We start from the raw sequence: 17,965 nt of genomic DNA on the forward strand, positions 1-17,965 counted from the left end.
GGTTGAATTACAGTACATCATCCAATTTAGCTTAGGTTTAGCTAATTTCAAAGGAACTAAAGCCTTCCTCAAAAAGGCAGTGATAGCCATTTTAGCTGCCAAAATAAAAAAAAGATACAAATTTATGGGTGTCTTTGGCTATCCCCGAATGGGCCCGATCAAAGTAGAATCATCAATATATTCTAGAACAGGTTATAAATTCTCCAACAAAAATTGAGAACTTTTGGAGCATTCCCATCATATATGCAATAGGGTGACCAGACACACACATTTTCTAAAACACATGACGAAAGAGTCAGGAAGCATCTTGGATAACCTCTCTGGAAGAAAATAAAAACCTTATAATTTGCCTCCATCTGATTAGTGAAAGTATAACCATCAATGAAGTACTCAAAGAGCTAATGTGCATTAAGAAAAGGGGGAAGGAGAAGGAAAAAGGAAACCCTTGTACCATCATAAGCACACAACAAGCTGACATGTATATAAATAGAGCAAAAAAACATAAAAGCAACCATTGGGTAACTTAATCAAAAGCAGGTCCTACTTTATACTTCAGCACATCATAAAGAAAACGACAGAAAAAAGCATATATCACACTGAACAAAGTTCAGGACAACAAAACTTCGAAATGAAAGCCTAATGTCAGGTGGGGCAGTTCTTTGGGCTCAAGATGTAGCATTAGAATTCCATAGAGGAGAGATTTAGGCCTAAGAAGATGGTGAGACCAGAGGAAGAGATTTCGCAGGCAGTATGGAGACTTCCCTGGACAGGAAACCTAGTTGTTCAAATCAAGTCTCACCCTCCTGAAGTGAAGCGGAAGCGACAATTACAATGGATAAATAGTGGATGACATCTACCCCCGATGTCCTTTTTCTGCGGGATTTGTAGTAGGACCTTTAACCCCTTCATGACATGGCCTATTTTGGCGTTGAGGACCAAGCGATTTTTTGGTATTTTTCCATCTCCATTTTTCAAAAGCCATAACTTTTTTATTTTTCCGTGGACGCGGCCGTATAAGGGCTTGTTTTTTGCGTGGCGAACTGTAGTTTTTATCGATGCCAATTTTGGTTATATAGACTATATTGTAATTTTTTTTTTTTTTTTTAATGATAGAGAGAGAAAACGCATCAATTCTGCCATAGATTTTTTTATTTTTTTTTTACACCGTTAATCATGCAGCATAAATGAGACTTTCCATTTTTTCTGCAGCCCGGTACGGTTACACCGATACCAAAATTCTAACATTTTTTTTAGGTTTTCCCACTTTTCTGCAATAAAAACCCTTTTTTTTGGAAATCTTTTTTCTATTCTAAATTGCTGCATTCAAAGTCACGTAACTTTTTTATTTTTTGATGTACAGAGCTCTATGAGGGCTTATTTTTTGCGAGACGAGCTGTAGATTTTATTGGTACCATTTTGGCGTACATACGACTTTTTTGATCACTTTTATTGCGTTTTTAGTGAGGCAAAATGCTAAAAATGAGCATTTTGCCTCAGTTTTTTAGCTTTTTTTTTAGCGTTTTTTTCGGTGCACAGTCAAAAGCATGTGCAACTTATTGTACGCATCGTTACGGACGCGACAATACCAAATATGTGGGGTTTTATTTTTTTTTTACCTTTTTTTATGCTAATCTGAGAAAGCATAAAAAATGGTTTTTTTACTCTTTTTTTTTTACATTTTTTTTTATTCATTTTTTAAATCTTTCTTTTTTTTATACTGTTTGTGTCCCTCTGAGGGACTTTAATCACTGCCCTGATGATCGCTGTCATAAGGCATGGCAGAGCTACTGCTCTCCCATGCCTTATCGCTCATACAGCGATCTCAGGCATAGGCAATACAGGACGCCAGTGTCTGGCGTCCTGTTGCCATGGTGACAGGCCGGGCTCTCGCGATGACATCGCGAGTTCCGGCCGGAGACACAGAGGGAGCCGCGCTCCCGCTGTGAACTCTTCCCCTGCCGCGATCTACTTAGATCGCGGCAGGGAAGGGGTTAAAAGTGGCGGGCGCATCTCCGATGCCCCCCCGCTGCTGCAGCGAGACGCCGGCTGTGACTGACAGCCGGCTCCCGCTGCGGGATAGCGCTGGATCACATATGATCCAGCGCTATCTCCAGGACGTAAGTTTACGCCCTGTTGCGGGAAGTACCCCGCTCCCAGGACGTAAACTTACGCCCTGCAGCGGGAATGGGTTAAACTCCAGCTCCTTTATATAGTGTTGAAAGTCTCAGTAAGTAGCTTTATGTTGTTAATAGTAGTTAGGTTTTCATGACAGAATAATTGTGCGGTTACACGAATACATCTCTTGGAAGACAAGGAGAAGTCAGGCCCGGTGAACCTTATCAATACCAAGTATTGGACAGAGAGTTCTAGCAAACCTAAATTGAAAAGTTTATGAGCTACAGCCTCTAAATTCACTGTTGCAGACAAACCTCAGTTTTTTTAAATTCTCTCTCAGAGATCGATTTTCCAAAGCTCCATCTCCAAATATGTCATATGTTGAGTGCACACTCAGCATCAGATGTTAAGAGTCTCTTCTGGAGACTTGACTGATGTTTGGGTGGGCAGCCAACAATAGCGAGGCATCTACCTGTGACTTTTTTCCGTATGCGGAGGCTTGAAGGAGCTTCTTTCTGCTCAAGCAGGTATCAGTGAGTGAGAAGCCTATAAAAATGGTTATGGCTGCTTAACACCCTCGTCTTATCCTTGGGTAGCGTGGTATAGAACAGGAGGAGCTGAGCAGATTGATATACAGTTTTTTGGGAAAAGATTTAGTATAACTAACTTGTATATCTTTTATTGAAACTTCTGCCGTATGTTGAGGAGTTCAGAGAGCTATCCTTCTTAGTGGCTATCTTTGCATAATCATAGAGGGAGGCTGTCAATCACTAAGACTGCATACTGGACTCCTAAGCCAACAGTGAGCACGAACCGAAATTAAAATACAAGTGATACTGGATCTTTTTAACAAATCTATATACCAATCTGCTTAACTCCTCCTGCTCTACAACCTGCTGCCTGCATATTCAATACGACAGCTTCCATTTAAGTAGCAGTATCTCGCCCCTACAATGCCACCAAGTAAGGATTCCTGATCCTTTCATCCCATTCCTCCATTACATACTTTTACTGTAATTCTTTGGTGCTTTTATTAGCTAATAAAGACTGTTAGACAAACCTCTGTCTCAATTGGGAGGCTAAGTTCCAGCCACTGATATAGTCACAAGTTTCTAAAGATTTATTATCCTACTGGAAAAGTTGTTTGACTAAAGCACATTTGGTGCCTTTTCAGGTTTTATACACTTTGACAAACTCAAGTCTTGTTCAGCTTGTGAGGTGACTGTCTGCAATTTTACGTATTCAGCGACAAGCATGAGAAAGACTAGGATAACTAAATGATGGACAAAATACCAGAAAATGAACATGGCAATGCATTATTACCTCTGTCAAATGTCTTCAGGTCATCCATTGAAGCGTTTAGTGCAGTCAACTTGTCACACCCTTCCTGCAGAACAGAGCCGGTACGAAACACAGCAGCATGACTCTGCATAGTCTGTAACCAACACAGATGAAGGGCTTCACGTTACATTGCTTCATATTAGTACAACTTTACAGTAAGAAGATCACATCAAGCAGTGAAAACAGGCGCACTCCCTGGGCATCCTAAATGGTGGGGACACAGATATGCAACTGGACAGCTGCTTTACCCAATACCATGCTTCTTCAAGCTTCACGGCTAAGGACTGAACTTTAAGGCTGGGTTCACACAGGACGCAATTGTTGCGGAACGTCCACATGGCAATTCCACCTGCGGCTCCTAATCCCAGGATTAGCCAGCAAAATGCATGAGATTTTGCAAAAATCTCGTCCACATGCTGCAGTCAATCCGTTTTGGCCAAGCTACACTGAAACTGATATGCTGCGTGGAAAACTAAAACGTGGCATGTCAATCTTTTTTTTCAATTCCGCAGCAGCCTCTGTCCTACCTTATCCCGTGGTTTTTCGGCGCGGCCAAGCCGCCAGATTTCCATCTCGTGACAACCCAGCCTTAACATTTTAAACCCCAAACTTCCAGTGATCAAAAGCTGAAGCTCTTACAATTTGCAATGTGCAAAAATTACACCCACATTTAAAGGGGTTTTCCAAGCAATGCCAACCGTCAGTGCCGAGAGACACCAGGGTTGAGCGGAAACCACTGTTCCAACCCGTGTAGTGGCCAGCACTTGCAATTGCAGGAACAGCTCTCATTGACATCAATATGAGCTGCACTTATAATTGCAGGATAAGGACCAGTCACTGCACAGGGATTGGAGCAGCAGGTTATGTTCAGACCCTGGTGTATCCTGGCACTTTCAGCGGGTACTGCCTGAAATACCCCTTTAACCCCTTGAGTGGCACGCCCGGAAATTTTCCGGGACAAGCTCCACTGCTCATAGCGTCATAGCCCGAAAGATTTCCGGGCTATGTATCACTATGGGAGCTGCAGAGTACAATGCCACAAGCTGTGACATTGTGCTCTGCCTGCACAGTCCCACACAGAGCAGCGCAAGGGCTTTGAAAAACCAGCAGAAGATATTGCCGATATGCCGGCAATGTCCTGCTTTGTTTACAGGTTGCCATAGAGACCATCGGCTTGTCAGAAGCAAGCCGATGGTCTCTGTGGCAGGGAGAGCTAGTGCTTGGCTGTCAGAGGACAGCTAGGTACTAGCTTTTACAGCAGAGATCAGAGAAAACCTCCGATCTCTGCTGTGTTAACCCCTTACATGCTGCAGTCTATGTGACTGCAGCATGTAAAGGGCTGTCACTGCAGCATGTAAAGGGCTGTCACCATCGGACCCCCGGAATGTGATCAGGGGGTGCCTGTGGAAGTCCCCTAAAGGAACAAAAAAAAACAAAAAAAAAACACTTGTCTCCCTTTACTTTGTAAAAAATCAAAAATACAAAATCACACATGGGGTATCCATGCGTCATAATGACCCAGAGAAGGAAGTTAATACATTATTTAACCCCTTAATGACATGGCCCCTTTTTTTCTTTTTTCCCCATTTCTTTTTTTCCTCCCCGTTTAACAAAAATCACAACTTGTCCCGCAAAAAACAAGCCCTCACATGGCCATGTCAATGGAAAAATGAAAAAGTTATGGCTCTTGAGACGCAACTGCAAAATTAGTTGAAATTCAATGATTAGACCATTTTAAAAAACCTGCCCTGGTGGGCACGACAGGGTGGTAGGAAACCTGCCACTCAAGGGGTTAATCCTGATGTACAAACTTCATTAGGAGACTCCACATTTTCCTCCATAATCCAAAAAGAGCATTAGGGTACTATTAGGAGTAGCACTAGAACAGTATTAGGAGTAGCATTCTGAATAGCATTAGAAGTCTTATTTGGACTAGCATTAGAGGACTATTAGGAGTAGAATTGAGAGTAGTTCAATCCACTGAATCCAATGAAAAGATAAATCAGTGTTGACACTGTATACAAACCTCCGTTCATGGGGGATCCGAAGCCTGTAGTCGGGTAGTGCTCAGCTTTTAGTACAGACCGTTCATCACATCAAGTAGTGAAAAAAGTAGCACTCACCAGACATCTTAAAATGTAGGTTTAAGAGGTGCATTTTGAAGTGTGGTGTCGGGTAAAATAGCTATTCCATTGCCTGTTTCTCTCCTTTGTTGCCTTTTGCATTCATGTATTAAAGAAATCTGGCATTCTAAGATGATCACTGAATGCCAATTATTATTATACATTTTAACACTACTTGATGTGATGAACGGTTTGTACTAAAGGCTGAGCACTGCCCGGTTACAGACTTCAGTGCCGACATGGATTTATCTTTTTATTGGATTCTATGGCAATAATATATATGCACATATATACACGCATCAACAGTATGCAGTTGGCTGTAAATTGACAGAAGGGAGTGGCCATATATAGTGTATATATAATTCTACATGCGTATATAAAGATGGCCAAAAAGCAACGTAATGAGGCACATAATAGCCTCATGTCTGCAGGGCAGCGCCGATGTGCCTTATTACAAAGTTCGTAGCCCATCCTAGTCCCTAACCATAATAACCAACCCTGTTTGTGCCTTAATGACCCGGCCAAATTTTGGAAATCTGACATATGTTACTTTAACATGGAACAACACCGTAAAGGTTTTGCATATCCCAGTGATGCTGACATCGTTTCGTCACATATTGTGCTTCATTTAGGTGGTAAAAATAGACCAATAGAATTTGTGTTTATTTATTAAAAGCGTCAAAATTGGGAAAATTTTGAAAAAAAAAATAAATCATTTATTCACATTTTCAACTGCAATATCCTAAAATATGTGCAAACATAATATAGAAATTTTTGATAAGATATTTATTTCCTTTTTACTTTATGCTGGGTGCACATTGGAAAAACTTAACCCTTTAGGGGACGTACAAATTTAACATTAATTAACAGCATTTTGAGGAACACTTTGTTTTCCAACACCAAGCCAAGAGTGCAAAGGCTCATAGGTGTCTCATAGGTGACCCCGCAGTTTATTTTCAGGAATTAATGCTATTTTTTCTATAATGCACATGACAATGAGGATTTGCACCCCAAAATGGCTACCCCGGTTTGTCCTGTTTTAAGAAACATACACGTTGTCGCCCTAATCTTTTGTCTGTATGTATAACGGGGGCCAAACCGAAAGGAGCAGCCGGTGGCTTTCAGAACAGACATTTTGGTTGAAGGCGTTTTAGGCCACATTGCTCATTTGTAGAGCCATTGAGCGGCCAAACCGACAGAGGACCCCCACAAATGACCTCATACAAACACATTCATCTAGGGGTGTACTGCATTTTTTTTTTTTTGAACATTAGATTTTTATTGGCATTTTGCATAGAGTACAGTATATTCATACATTTGAAACATATTGATCTTCAACAGCAAAAGCAAATAATTGCATATTACAACTGTATGGGGGAAGAGGGTATAGGGAAGGAAGGAAAGAGTGGGGTGGGGATGGGGGAAGAGGGTATAGGGAAATGAAACAGGAATAGTTTATAACCTTGTTGGGTACCCTGCTGATATGCATGTTCTGTTTTTAGATTTTAGACAGCAAATTACAGCCGTGCAAGTTTAGCGTAGTCCAGTATGGGTTCTACAGTGACAGAAAATTACGTTCAAATAAGGCAAAGAACAGGGTAATTTCTGCAATGTTCGAGCCAGATCCGATAGGACTGGGAAAGCAGTATGACGAGAGGGATTGGGGAGGGGCGGTAGTGATTAGTCAAGTCCCACTGGCAGTTTTTTCATCCAGTCCACACTGCCCAGTCCTTTCTGTATTGAACTAGAGTGTTCTTTTGACTTGCAATCAGTTTCTCATGGATGCAGTTCAAAGAGACTGCGTCTTGCATTTCTGTTATAGAGGGTGTATATTTAGATCTCCAGCTCCTTGCTATTAGGATTCTAGCAGTATGGAATATGTGAGATACAATTACTCTATGGCTCCTAGGGAAGTTTTCTATTCCTATAAGGAGCAAAGCCAGTTCCGGCTCCGTTTTCCTAGAGAGGGGTAGCAGATTAGATATGAATTGTGAGACCTGGGTCCAAAATTGGTGTAACAGGGGGCAAGACCAGAATATGTGGAGCAGTGACCCAACTCCGCCACATCCCCTCCAGCAAAGAGGAGAAATATCTCTTTTCATTTGCGACAGTCTTAGTGGAGTACAATACCATCAGGTCAGGAGTTTTTGATACTGTTCCCAGTGGGATGGCGCAGGAGGTAGATTTATAGGCCCATTTTAGAGCCTCACACCACGCCTTTGGTGTAAATTTTTTATTCAAGTCTCTTTCCCAGTTTAGGAAGTTGACCGTTTTTTTTTAAAGAAATGACCACTTAAGTGTAGATAGGTTTTGAAAGTTTTTTCTGCGGTATTGTATTTGCATTTAGTAAGTCATTTACAGGGTTTGGTAAGCTTGAGGAGAGAGCCATGTGGGCTCCTAGAAAGCTGCGGATACGTAAATACGTATAGTGTTCAGAGATTGGAATTGCAAATTTCTCTTGTATCTGGGGAAAAGATAGCATGATATTCCCCTGGTATAAGTCTGAGATAGTCATAGTTTCTCTATGTGGCCAGTTGTTTAAGGAAAGGTCAGGGATCAGATATTTTAAGCTAAGTAATGGAAGGGGGATTTTTGTTGCCATGTTTGGATCTAGATTTGACGCATGGTACATTGCATTCCACCCCTGTAGGGTAGCTTTCACTGTCGGAGGATATTGCAAGATTCCCTGTGTTTGTAGCGAGTTTGCCAGAAGAAACGCTTTCCAATCGGTTATACCCGCTAAGGAAGATTCGATAAAGGCCCATGTTTTGTATGATTCCGTGTTGCACCAGTGTTTACTTTGGTCAATTAGAAAAGCTTTGTGGTATAGTTGCGAAGATTGGGGAGTCCCTTACCCCCAAACTTTAAGGGCCTATTCATAATTGAAAGCGCCACTCTAGGTTTTGCTCCTCTCCATATAAACCTGCTCATTTGCTGGTGGAACATCAGGAAAACAGAGTCAGGAATGGGCACAGAAAGTTCTGAGAAAATATAGAATGCGGGGGAAAATAAGCATTTTATACAATATCATCCTGCCCATCTAGCTTGGCTCGAACTTGGCCAAATGGTCCAATTCCTTTTGTATTGATATTTTCAATGTGGGGAAGTTTGCTGAAGGTAAGTCATCCACCGATGGGGTTAGCTTTATGCCTACGTAAGGTAAAGAGGAGGGGCACCATTGGAATGGGAATGTAGTTCTTAAGGTCTTTTCATCCATTTTTGATATGTGAATGCCCATCATTTGTGACTTGGTGGAGTTTACCTTATAGTAGGAGATAGCTCCAAATTGTATCAAGATAGTCTCCACTTGGGGGAGTGACATTTTCGGGTCTGTTAAGGTTAGTATTACATTGTCGGCGAATAGATTAATTTTATGCATGTTTGTTCCTACCTGGATGCCCCTAATATTAGGGTTGGATCTTATTGCTTCCGCTAGTGGTTCCATCAGCACTGAGAAGATGAGCGGGGAAAGTGGACACCTATGGCGAGTGCCATTGGTTATTTGGAATGGTTTAGATAGTATGCCGTTTGTCAGAACCGAGGCTGATGGGCAAGTATAGAGAGCAGTTATGGCTGAAAGGATTGGTCCAGATAGACCAAATTTCTCCAGCATTCGGCACATGAATCCCCAGTGCACCCTGTCCAATGCCTTCTCCGCGTCCAGAGCCAGGAGCAGAGAAGGCATTCGAGTAGCGCCCACTCTAGCTATGAGGTCAATTAGTCGTCTTCTCCCATCTGGGGCCTGGCGCCCCCTAGTGAAACCCACATGGTCGTTTTTGATGAGTTAAGGTAGAATGTGGAATAATCGGTTGGCTATGATTTTGGCATATAACATAATATCTGAATTAAGGAGTGAGATGGGGCGAAAGTTGCCCGGGGTCTCAGGAGGCTTACCCTCTTTAGGAATGGTTACTATGGTTGCTTTTAACTTTTCGGTAGGAGTGTTGCCTGTGAGCATCATATGGTTAAAGAAATCGCTAATATGGGGGAGTAAGATTAGGCTGAATGTTTTAAGGTATTCATTTGAGAACCCGTCTGGGCCAGGAGATTTGCCCAGCTTTAATGAGCGAATAGCCCGTTCTATTTCTTGCGTTGTAATAGGGAGATTTAGTTCTTGGATTTGTTCCTGCGACAGACGTGGGAGAGTAAGTTTTGAGAGAAAGGTATTTAGTCATTGAGTTGGGGAGTGTCTTTGTCATGGGATAGGTTGTAGAGTGAGTTATAGTATTTGCTAAATTCGTCTGCGATTTCTTGTGGACTATAAACCTTGTTTGTTGTCTGAGATATTAAAAATGGGATTTTAGAGTTTGCTCTTGTTGCTTTAACTCTATTGGCCATTAGTTTGCTTGCTTTATTGTGTGAGTGGTAGTGTAATATTTTGAGTCTTTTTAAATGGTTCTCGCGGTCTATTGCAAGATGCGCTTGCAATTCTGTTCTTGCCTTTTTCAAAGGCAGTAGGTTCGCTAGGGAGGGGTTTGTTTTATGGATCGCTGCCAAGGTGGAGATTTTAGTTAAGAGGTCTAGTGTAGCTGCGTTGCGCTGCTTCTTGTACTGTGCTGTTTGTTGTATAAAGAGACCTCTTATGAAAGCCTTATGGGCGTTCCATAGCAGTGAGGGGTTAGTGGAAGGGAGAGAGTTGAAAGTAAAAAATTCAGTAAGTAGGTTTTCGGTGCTGGAAATGTTGCTTTGGAGGGACATAACATACATATTGTTTCTCCAGATAAAAGTATTTGAGGTCGAATGGGGCATGTGAAGAGAGAGTGACTGGGGCATGATCTGACCAAGCTATATCTCCTATCTCACATTTTGCCACCATAGGTAGGAGCCATTTAGTTGTTAGGAACATCTCAATACGGGAGTAGGTATTGTGTCGGTGTGAGTAGAACGTGTAATCCCTGTCAGACGCATGTTTACAGCGCCAAACATCGTATAGATCCTCTCTCCTTAGCCAATCTGAGAGGTAAGGGGGAGGTCTGCCGCTCCTCGATGTGGAGTCCAAATCTGGGCTCTGAATAATATTAAAGTCCCCGCAGATTAGCAGTTTTCCCTTAATCAAACGTGAAATTTGTTTGAGGACAGGGTTTAGAAAGGCAACCTGCGCGGTGTTGGGAGCGTAGACATTCACTATGGTGAATGTCACGTTGTTAATCTTGCACACCAAAGCGATAAACCTTCCCCTATCATCCAGAACCTCCTGTAACAGCTGGAAGGCAACTGTTTTCTTAATTGCGATGAGGACTCTTGCTTTTTTCTTTAGGCCATTGGTGTAGAAAATTTGGGGGAAGTCTCTATTGATTAACCTGGTAGTGTCTGATTTTTGGAAGTGTGTCTCCTGAATACAAATTATTTCTGCTTTAGACCTTTTAATTTCTCGCCATAAAAGGGATCTTTTGAACGGGCTGTTCAAGCCTTTCACGTTAAGTGACAATTTTTAATGCCATATGAACTGTAAGAGGAGTGCACTAAAAGAATTGGACATTGACAGCAGCGGCCATAGTAAAAGCTAGGGTAGTGTAACAGTGAGGAAGCTTTTTTCCATAAGATACAGATTATAAGGTACCTTTAGGCCTCCTTCACACGGGTGACACCGCATCGCTGCACTGTGCGATATCACTGCAATTTTCTCGCAGCAATACCGCGATTTTGAGCGCTACAAAGTCGCATGTGACGCTACAAAATCACACGACTTTAACATCTGCTACTGTCAAAGTTGCATCGCATGCAAACCGCGTTTTCATGCGATGCAACAGAGAGGAAGGCTCCATAGAGAAACATGGGCTACAAAACCTCGGGTGTCGAGGGCATATCGCTGGCCCTGCGAGGTTTATGTGTTGTTTTGTAGCAAGCTACAAAACATCTCATGTGTGAAGGAACCCATAGGATACCATGGGCTTCTCATACATGCGATTTGTAGCATCATAGCAATGCTACAAAATCGCGCGACTTTGTCGCTCGTGTGAAGGAGGTCTTAGAGGAACAAAAAACAATGGAATAAATGTAAATATAAACAAAAACTTTGTAGGAATGATGTGGCATAACCTGGACTTATAGAATCAGATACCAGCTATGCAGATGCTTTAACTTGCGTCTCTCCACTCTTGGGTGATCTTGGGGGAAGAGTTGTTTTTTTGAGTCGGTGTTTGGTCTGGTCGTATTGGGCAGGGAATGTTCCACTTCTCCAGGAGTTCCAGGCCTTTGTCGAGTGTGGCAAATACATGGGTTTTCCCATTTTTTGTGACAAGGAGCTTGGTTGGGAAGCCCCATTTGTATCTCACTTCGTGGTTTCGTAGAGCAGTGGTTATGGGGGCTAGCTTCTTTCTTGCCATTATAGTAGCCTGAGAGAGGTCGGCAAAGAGTGTAATGTTCTGATAGGGAGGTGGTAAAGCTGGTCTTTGTCTTGATGTCCGCATGAGTTGGTCCTTGACGTTGAAAAAGTGGACTCGAGCGATTGTGTCTCGAGGGTAGGAGGACGGAATATTCCGGGCCGACGGCAGTCTGTGGGCTCGGTCAATAGTAAGATCTAGAGGGGAGCACTGTGGAAGAACTGCTCAGATCAGGCTTTGTAGGAATGCAGTGAGTTCAGAAGGAAGAGTCGATTCTGGAATACCTCTGAATTTAATATTATTTCGGCGATTCCTATCCTCAATGTCCGCCAGTTTGCTCCGTGGGATTTCCACTTCTTCCTCTAAGTTGTTATGCGAGTCCACAAACGAGTTGTGGGCTGAAGCAAATTTTTCCATTTTACGCTCTGTATGGTCCACTCGCTCCCCCACTGAGGCGCTTATACCCGCGAGGCTGTTAGCGATGTCTTTTTGTATTGAAGTGTGAAGTGCCAGCATTGCTTCTTTCATAAACGTTTCAGAGGCTGCTTGGTTGTGCGCTGGCATGTCTAGTGATAATTCAGTCATGTGGTCGGAGCTAGAAGAATAGCGGACTCGCTGTTTCAGCGGACTTGATGACGTTGATTTATTGGTCTTTGCCGCGTTTGTATTGGAGGGTGAGAGTGTTGTGCCCCTCTCTTGCTGCTTGGAGGTGGTGAGTTGCTGCTAATTGAGATGGTGTGGTTTGTCACGGGAGTGTTTTTATTTTGTGTACAACTTTTATCTCCACAGTGAGACTTGTGCTGCATGGGGTGGGGAGCTGAGGAGGAGTGGTCATATTTATTTTTGTGACTGTTCTTAACTTTACGTCTCCCTCCGCCAAGAGAGCCGCCGTCCGCGGGATCCAGTAAGTCATCAGGCAGGATCTGCATTTGAAATTCAGGTGCGACGCTGCTGGTCGCCGTTGAGGGAAACAGGGCTCTGGAGACATGATTAGCGGTGGAGGTGTCGGCAGGTGGTTTGTGTGCCCAATCTGTGTGTTTTTTGTTGCTTGCAGGGTGAACTTAGTCAGTCCCTTCACAGAGCAGGTAGCAGAAGTAGATCTCATTCGATCAGCCAGGGTGACATGCTCCTGGTCTGGGCCACCATCAACTCCCACAGAAGTGTATGTAGCCAGGGTTCCAGCAAGGGGAACGGCATGGGAAGCCCCCGCTGCAGCGGTAGTGAGGGCTGCATGTGTAATATTGTAGTTGTTAGTCTTTGTAGCAGACATTGCCTTTTGTGGTCTTTCAGAGGAGATCTTACAGTGGAGGCTTATCATGCTCTCAGGACCTCCAGGTGTAATGCTTGAGCAGCTGGCATCTCTAACAGAGGCAGCCCCAGCTGGAGACCTAGCAGCTGAGACAGCACAGGAGGGATGAGCCGTGTCGGCACTAGTTTCATGCGCTCGGTCCGCGCGGCCGGCGGTGCCCACTGCAGGAGACACAGCAGTGTATCCCTCAGGGAAGCTGGAGAGAGCAGCGGTGCCGCAGAGCGTCTGATGCAGGCGTCCGTGTCCCCCCCCCCCCCCCCCCTCGCAGCACGGAGTGTGTCTGAAGTTTCCACGGGTGAGTCAGTTGTAGCGGGGGGAGTTCGATGTCCCAGCCCCATATTATCGTCGGCGCCCGCGGCAGGACTTGCCTCCAGGAGGTGTACAGGAGAGCCGACCGCGGTGGGGAGAGTCCTGTTATCCGTTAGTCACACTGGCAGTGGCCGCGGGTGGGTGGATCACATGTGGAGAAGCCGGAGTCAGAGTCCCCCCACCTGTAGGTGGTGTGCGTAGGTTCCGTCTTCTGCCGCTGCTCTCATCTTCCTTGGCCGATCCAAGTGGGGCACTTGAGTGCGTCTCCTTTCTGGTGGAGCGCGGGATTTCAGAGCCGCCATCTTTGAGAGCCTCTCCCGGGCCCCGAGTGGTGTAAAAGTCGGTGAGTTTCTTAGGAGAAGACTTGTTTGTCCTTCTAGGCATGTTGTGAGAAGTTAGCGGTCTTTCCCCGAGCGGAAATATGTCTTTAGAGCTGGTTTAAAGTCGCTTTTCTTGGTCGCTAAGCAGGTTAGGTGGAGAGCTGTACTAACGTTTCGATTTTTTTTTTAGCAATTAATTATGACATTTTAAAAAACAGTTTTTTTTTGTACAGCACACATAAGAATGAAGACTTTTACCCAAAAAAGGATCCATGTTTGTCCTGTGTTCAGAAACAAACCTATTGTGGTCTTAATATTATGTCCATATGCACAACGGGGGCCTAACCGAAAGGGGCAGCCGGTGGTTTTCAGAACAGACATTTAGCTTGAAGGCGTTTTAGGTTCCATTGCCCACTTGTAGAGCCTGTGAGTGGCCAAAACGATGGAGAACAAGAACAAATAACCCAATTTTGGAAACTAGACTCCTTATCGAATTCATCTAGAGGTGTACTGCATAATTTGATGGCACAGTTTTTGAATGAATCGAAGCAAAGCAGAAGGAAAAAATTATGATTTTCTTTTTTTTGGCAATGGTCTCATTTTAAAAACAAAACTTAAAAACGGACAAGCAGAGTGGAGACATACATCGTAAATCAGTCCACTGAGCACAGGACAGTTTTATGATGTGTCTCATCTCTCCTTCAACCTGCACATGGAAGGAGATGTTTTACGTTTTGATTGCAAAACAGTCCCAAATTTCTGTGTGTGAACATTTATTTAGATCAAGAGGAATGTGTTCTCCTCCCCTCTTCATCTGTATGTTATAATTAGTGCCATCCAAATTCGTTACATTCACTAGCCTGATAAAGGGGGTGAGATATCCCCGAAAGCTTGCTTGCTGTAACATCATGCATCTTTGTTAGCCATTAAAAGGTATCACATCTACAAGATTACGCGGTTTCTCGCTCAGAAAATAATCACACATTGCTCTACTGGCTAACACGGTACCAAACTTTTTTTTGTTGTTGTTTTATTAGGAGGCTAAAACACAAGAACAAGGGGGCTTAATCTGAAATTAGTTGGAGGGTCAACATCGGGAAATACTTTACTGAAAGAGTAGTAGATGCTTGCACTGCGGAATAAGTTGGCGCTATACAAATAAAGATTATATTAAGCTTGGAAAGAACTTTCAGCAGGCATGGTTGGAACATCAATAGATGAATACAAGCTGGCTGGGATAAGCATAGATCTGTGCGGAGGCCCCGGCACTTCCTGTGTTTAAGAGTATCCCGTCTGGGTGTCATCTGATTTATACACAGGTTGCACATTGACATGCATTATTATGGCATATTTCTCGTCCATGATACGGACAGGAATAGGACATAAGATGGTTGTCATGGAAAACTTCAGTGTACATATCTTTAAAGGCTATAATGGGGCTGTGTGTTAACATGGACAGCACCTGGTCCAGAGGCCTAAGAAAAAAACAACAAGGGCCGTTCTGCCTGTTTTAGACGTAAATCTTCCATGAACACTTTGAGGGCTGTAGTTTTTGTGGAGCAATTCATGGGGACTGCTAACATAGGTTCACAGAGTTACTTTAGAGATGAAGGATAGCATAAATAATAACTTTTGGACATTTTCATCAACAATTTCTGCTAAAATTCATACTGATTTCACTGAAAAAAATGAAAACCATTAAAAAGGATATTTACAAACTTATGGCAATAAAGTAGACACATGAAAAATGTCATTGTTCAACTATTATGTGGCATCAATATCTGTTTTACCAGCAGAAAAAAATCTAAAGTTTAAAAGCTTCCAAATTATCTAAAAATTTTGGATGTTTTAATAAACAAATCTACCAAAATGTATCACTACCACAGAGTAATACAAAAGAAACAACCTTATAGGAGGTGTGAGCCGTATATTAGAAGAACATGGACTTAAAAGCAATTGTTTTTGAGAAGACTCGTTTAGTGAAATACCTTCTGCATGTTGATTCTCAGCTCTGAAGTTCTTGTGCTTCCATTGGAAAAGCGTAATTTGTCCAGGTTTGCGACAGACTCCTCCCCAGCGTTCGCTTTAATAGGAGGCAATGCTTCTCCTAGGAAGTAAAAATAATGATTGTTTGAAGTGGTTTTACATTGGCTGTAAATATTACAATGTCAATATGAAGCACTGGTCTAGTAAAGGGGTTGTGCAGAGAGTCCAACGTAAAGCACAAACTGAGACTTGTAATAAAAGCTAATAAAGCATCTCTCAGGCCTCCACTATCCTCTGGTAGCGCAGTCACAGCAGTCTAAGCAAGTGGCCATCCACTGTAAAGCACTGCAGCCAGTCATTGGATGCTGTGGTCACGTGACTGCTACCCAAAAGTAAAGGAAGATGGGGGGGGGGGGGAGATAGGGCGAGTCCAGGCTGGTTTATTACAGATCACTATATACTTGTAATATGGTTCCTGGACAACCTTTTAACATATCATTATTAACCAGTGCAGGAAAGAAGTACAAGAGAGGTAAAAAGGTTTTCATTCATTATGCTTGCTGAACTTGAGTAAGTAAATCTTAGTGGCTATGGGTAACATATGCAGCAATAAAAGAGTGAAGTACAGTAAAGAATCTTCACTAATGAAACCAGATAATAAATGTATTATTAGCAGAAGCATACCAGGCTTGCAGGTCTCTGCTATGCTAAGAGCACAGGCACGGCCAAATACAACCAAATCTAGAAGGGAGTTTGCACCAAGGCGGTTGGCACCATGCACAGAGGCTGACGCTGCCTCACCACATGCATATAAGCCAGGGACCACTTGGTCTTGACCATTTTCATGGATAATCACCTGCAAAAAAAAAAAAAAGATGACCATATTTTCTGGACTTCTGTGTTAATACTAGATAAATGTCTGGAAAACTGAGACCAGCATAAGAATACAATATACGCATCCTTTCAAATGTAATGCTATGTCAAATTTAAGTTTATAGCTTGGACAACCTACAAGCAACAGAAAAACAGACAACTACAGACCAGGTTATGCACATTTCAATCCTTTTACCTATTTTGATTCTTCAGCTATAGTCTTTAGAATTAACTTCAGAGAAATACAGTACACTGAAGGAGGGTAATATAGTTGCAGGCTTACTTGACCTTTGTAGTTAGTTGGGATGCCCCCCATGTTGTAATGAACTGTGGGCAAAACAGGTATAGGCTCCTTTGTGACATCAACACCTGCAAAGATCATTGCAGTCTCCGAGATGCCTGGCAGTCGGGTAGCCAACTGCTGTGGAGGAAGATGGTGAAGCTGTAAGTAGACGTGGTCTTTATCTGGCCCGCAGCCTCTGTAAAGGAAGACCAGATGTGATGAGGAAAAAAGAATATGGAATGTAAGCAAATTAACACAACCCTTCAGCCAAGCCTGACAAAGCACGCTGAACACCCCAAGGAGCAGCCTATTTTATTTAGCATTAAAAAAAAGCCTCATACAGCACTGTTGGTTGAAAAGTAAATTAGGGTCTTAAGTTACCTGTACTTTACCCAAATAGAATGGGTTCCAAGACTGACAATGCCATCCAGAGTACTTCTTGTGTCATGTAACAAGCCCTTAAACAGCCATTCAATGGTGCACACCGCACATTTGTAAACCTAAATCCTGGATCTCAAATGAGTAGCTTTCAGCACTGAAATCTTTTGACAACATAGAAAGGAGTTTGCTGCTCATGACACAGACACTCGCGTGGGCAGATGTGCGGGTGGATGGTAGCATGGAAGTGCAGGATGATTTAGCTATCCGGTTTGGGTAAAGAGAAGAGTACCAGGGAGACTAGTCCTGAACTGGAACACCCCAACAAGTTTGCAAATTTGGCAGATGAGGGGGGGATGCCATTACAGGGTTAGCACTGCTGCAGCATGGCATATTGTTCTATTAAGAAGGGGAATAGGAGTGTAGGGCAGACGAGAGAGGGGTCCTGTCAGCCGGGAACTCCATTATTAAAGGGGTTGTCCCGCGCCGAAACGGGTTTTTTTTTTTTTCAACCCCCCCCCCCGTTCGGCGCGAGACAACCCCGATGCAGGGAGGTAAAGAAAGCTCACCGGAGCGCTTACCTTAATCCCCGCGCTCCGGTGACT

General features: G+C 43.2%; 1 protein-coding gene across 2 annotated transcripts in view; it reads right to left on the reverse strand.

The window, feature by feature from the left end:
• Positions 1-17,965, reverse strand: part of LOC136578939 (succinate dehydrogenase [ubiquinone] flavoprotein subunit, mitochondrial) — a 124,660-nt gene that overhangs the window by 20,896 nt on the left and 85,799 nt on the right. For both annotated transcript variants that reach the window (XM_066579148.1, XM_066579149.1), the window contains 4 exons: positions 16,983-17,178; positions 16,511-16,682; positions 15,829-15,947; positions 3,439-3,550 (listed from right to left, as the gene is read on the reverse strand). In XM_066579148.1, coding sequence (XP_066435245.1) covers positions 3,439-3,550; positions 15,829-15,947; positions 16,511-16,682; positions 16,983-17,178 — 599 coding nt within the window. The remainder of the gene's footprint in view (positions 1-3,438; positions 3,551-15,828; positions 15,948-16,510; positions 16,683-16,982; positions 17,179-17,965) is intronic.

The sequence above is a fragment of the Eleutherodactylus coqui genome, chromosome 9, assembly GCF_035609145.1.
Source record: "Eleutherodactylus coqui strain aEleCoq1 chromosome 9, aEleCoq1.hap1, whole genome shotgun sequence".
Taxonomy (NCBI): Eukaryota; Metazoa; Chordata; class Amphibia; order Anura; family Eleutherodactylidae; genus Eleutherodactylus; species Eleutherodactylus coqui.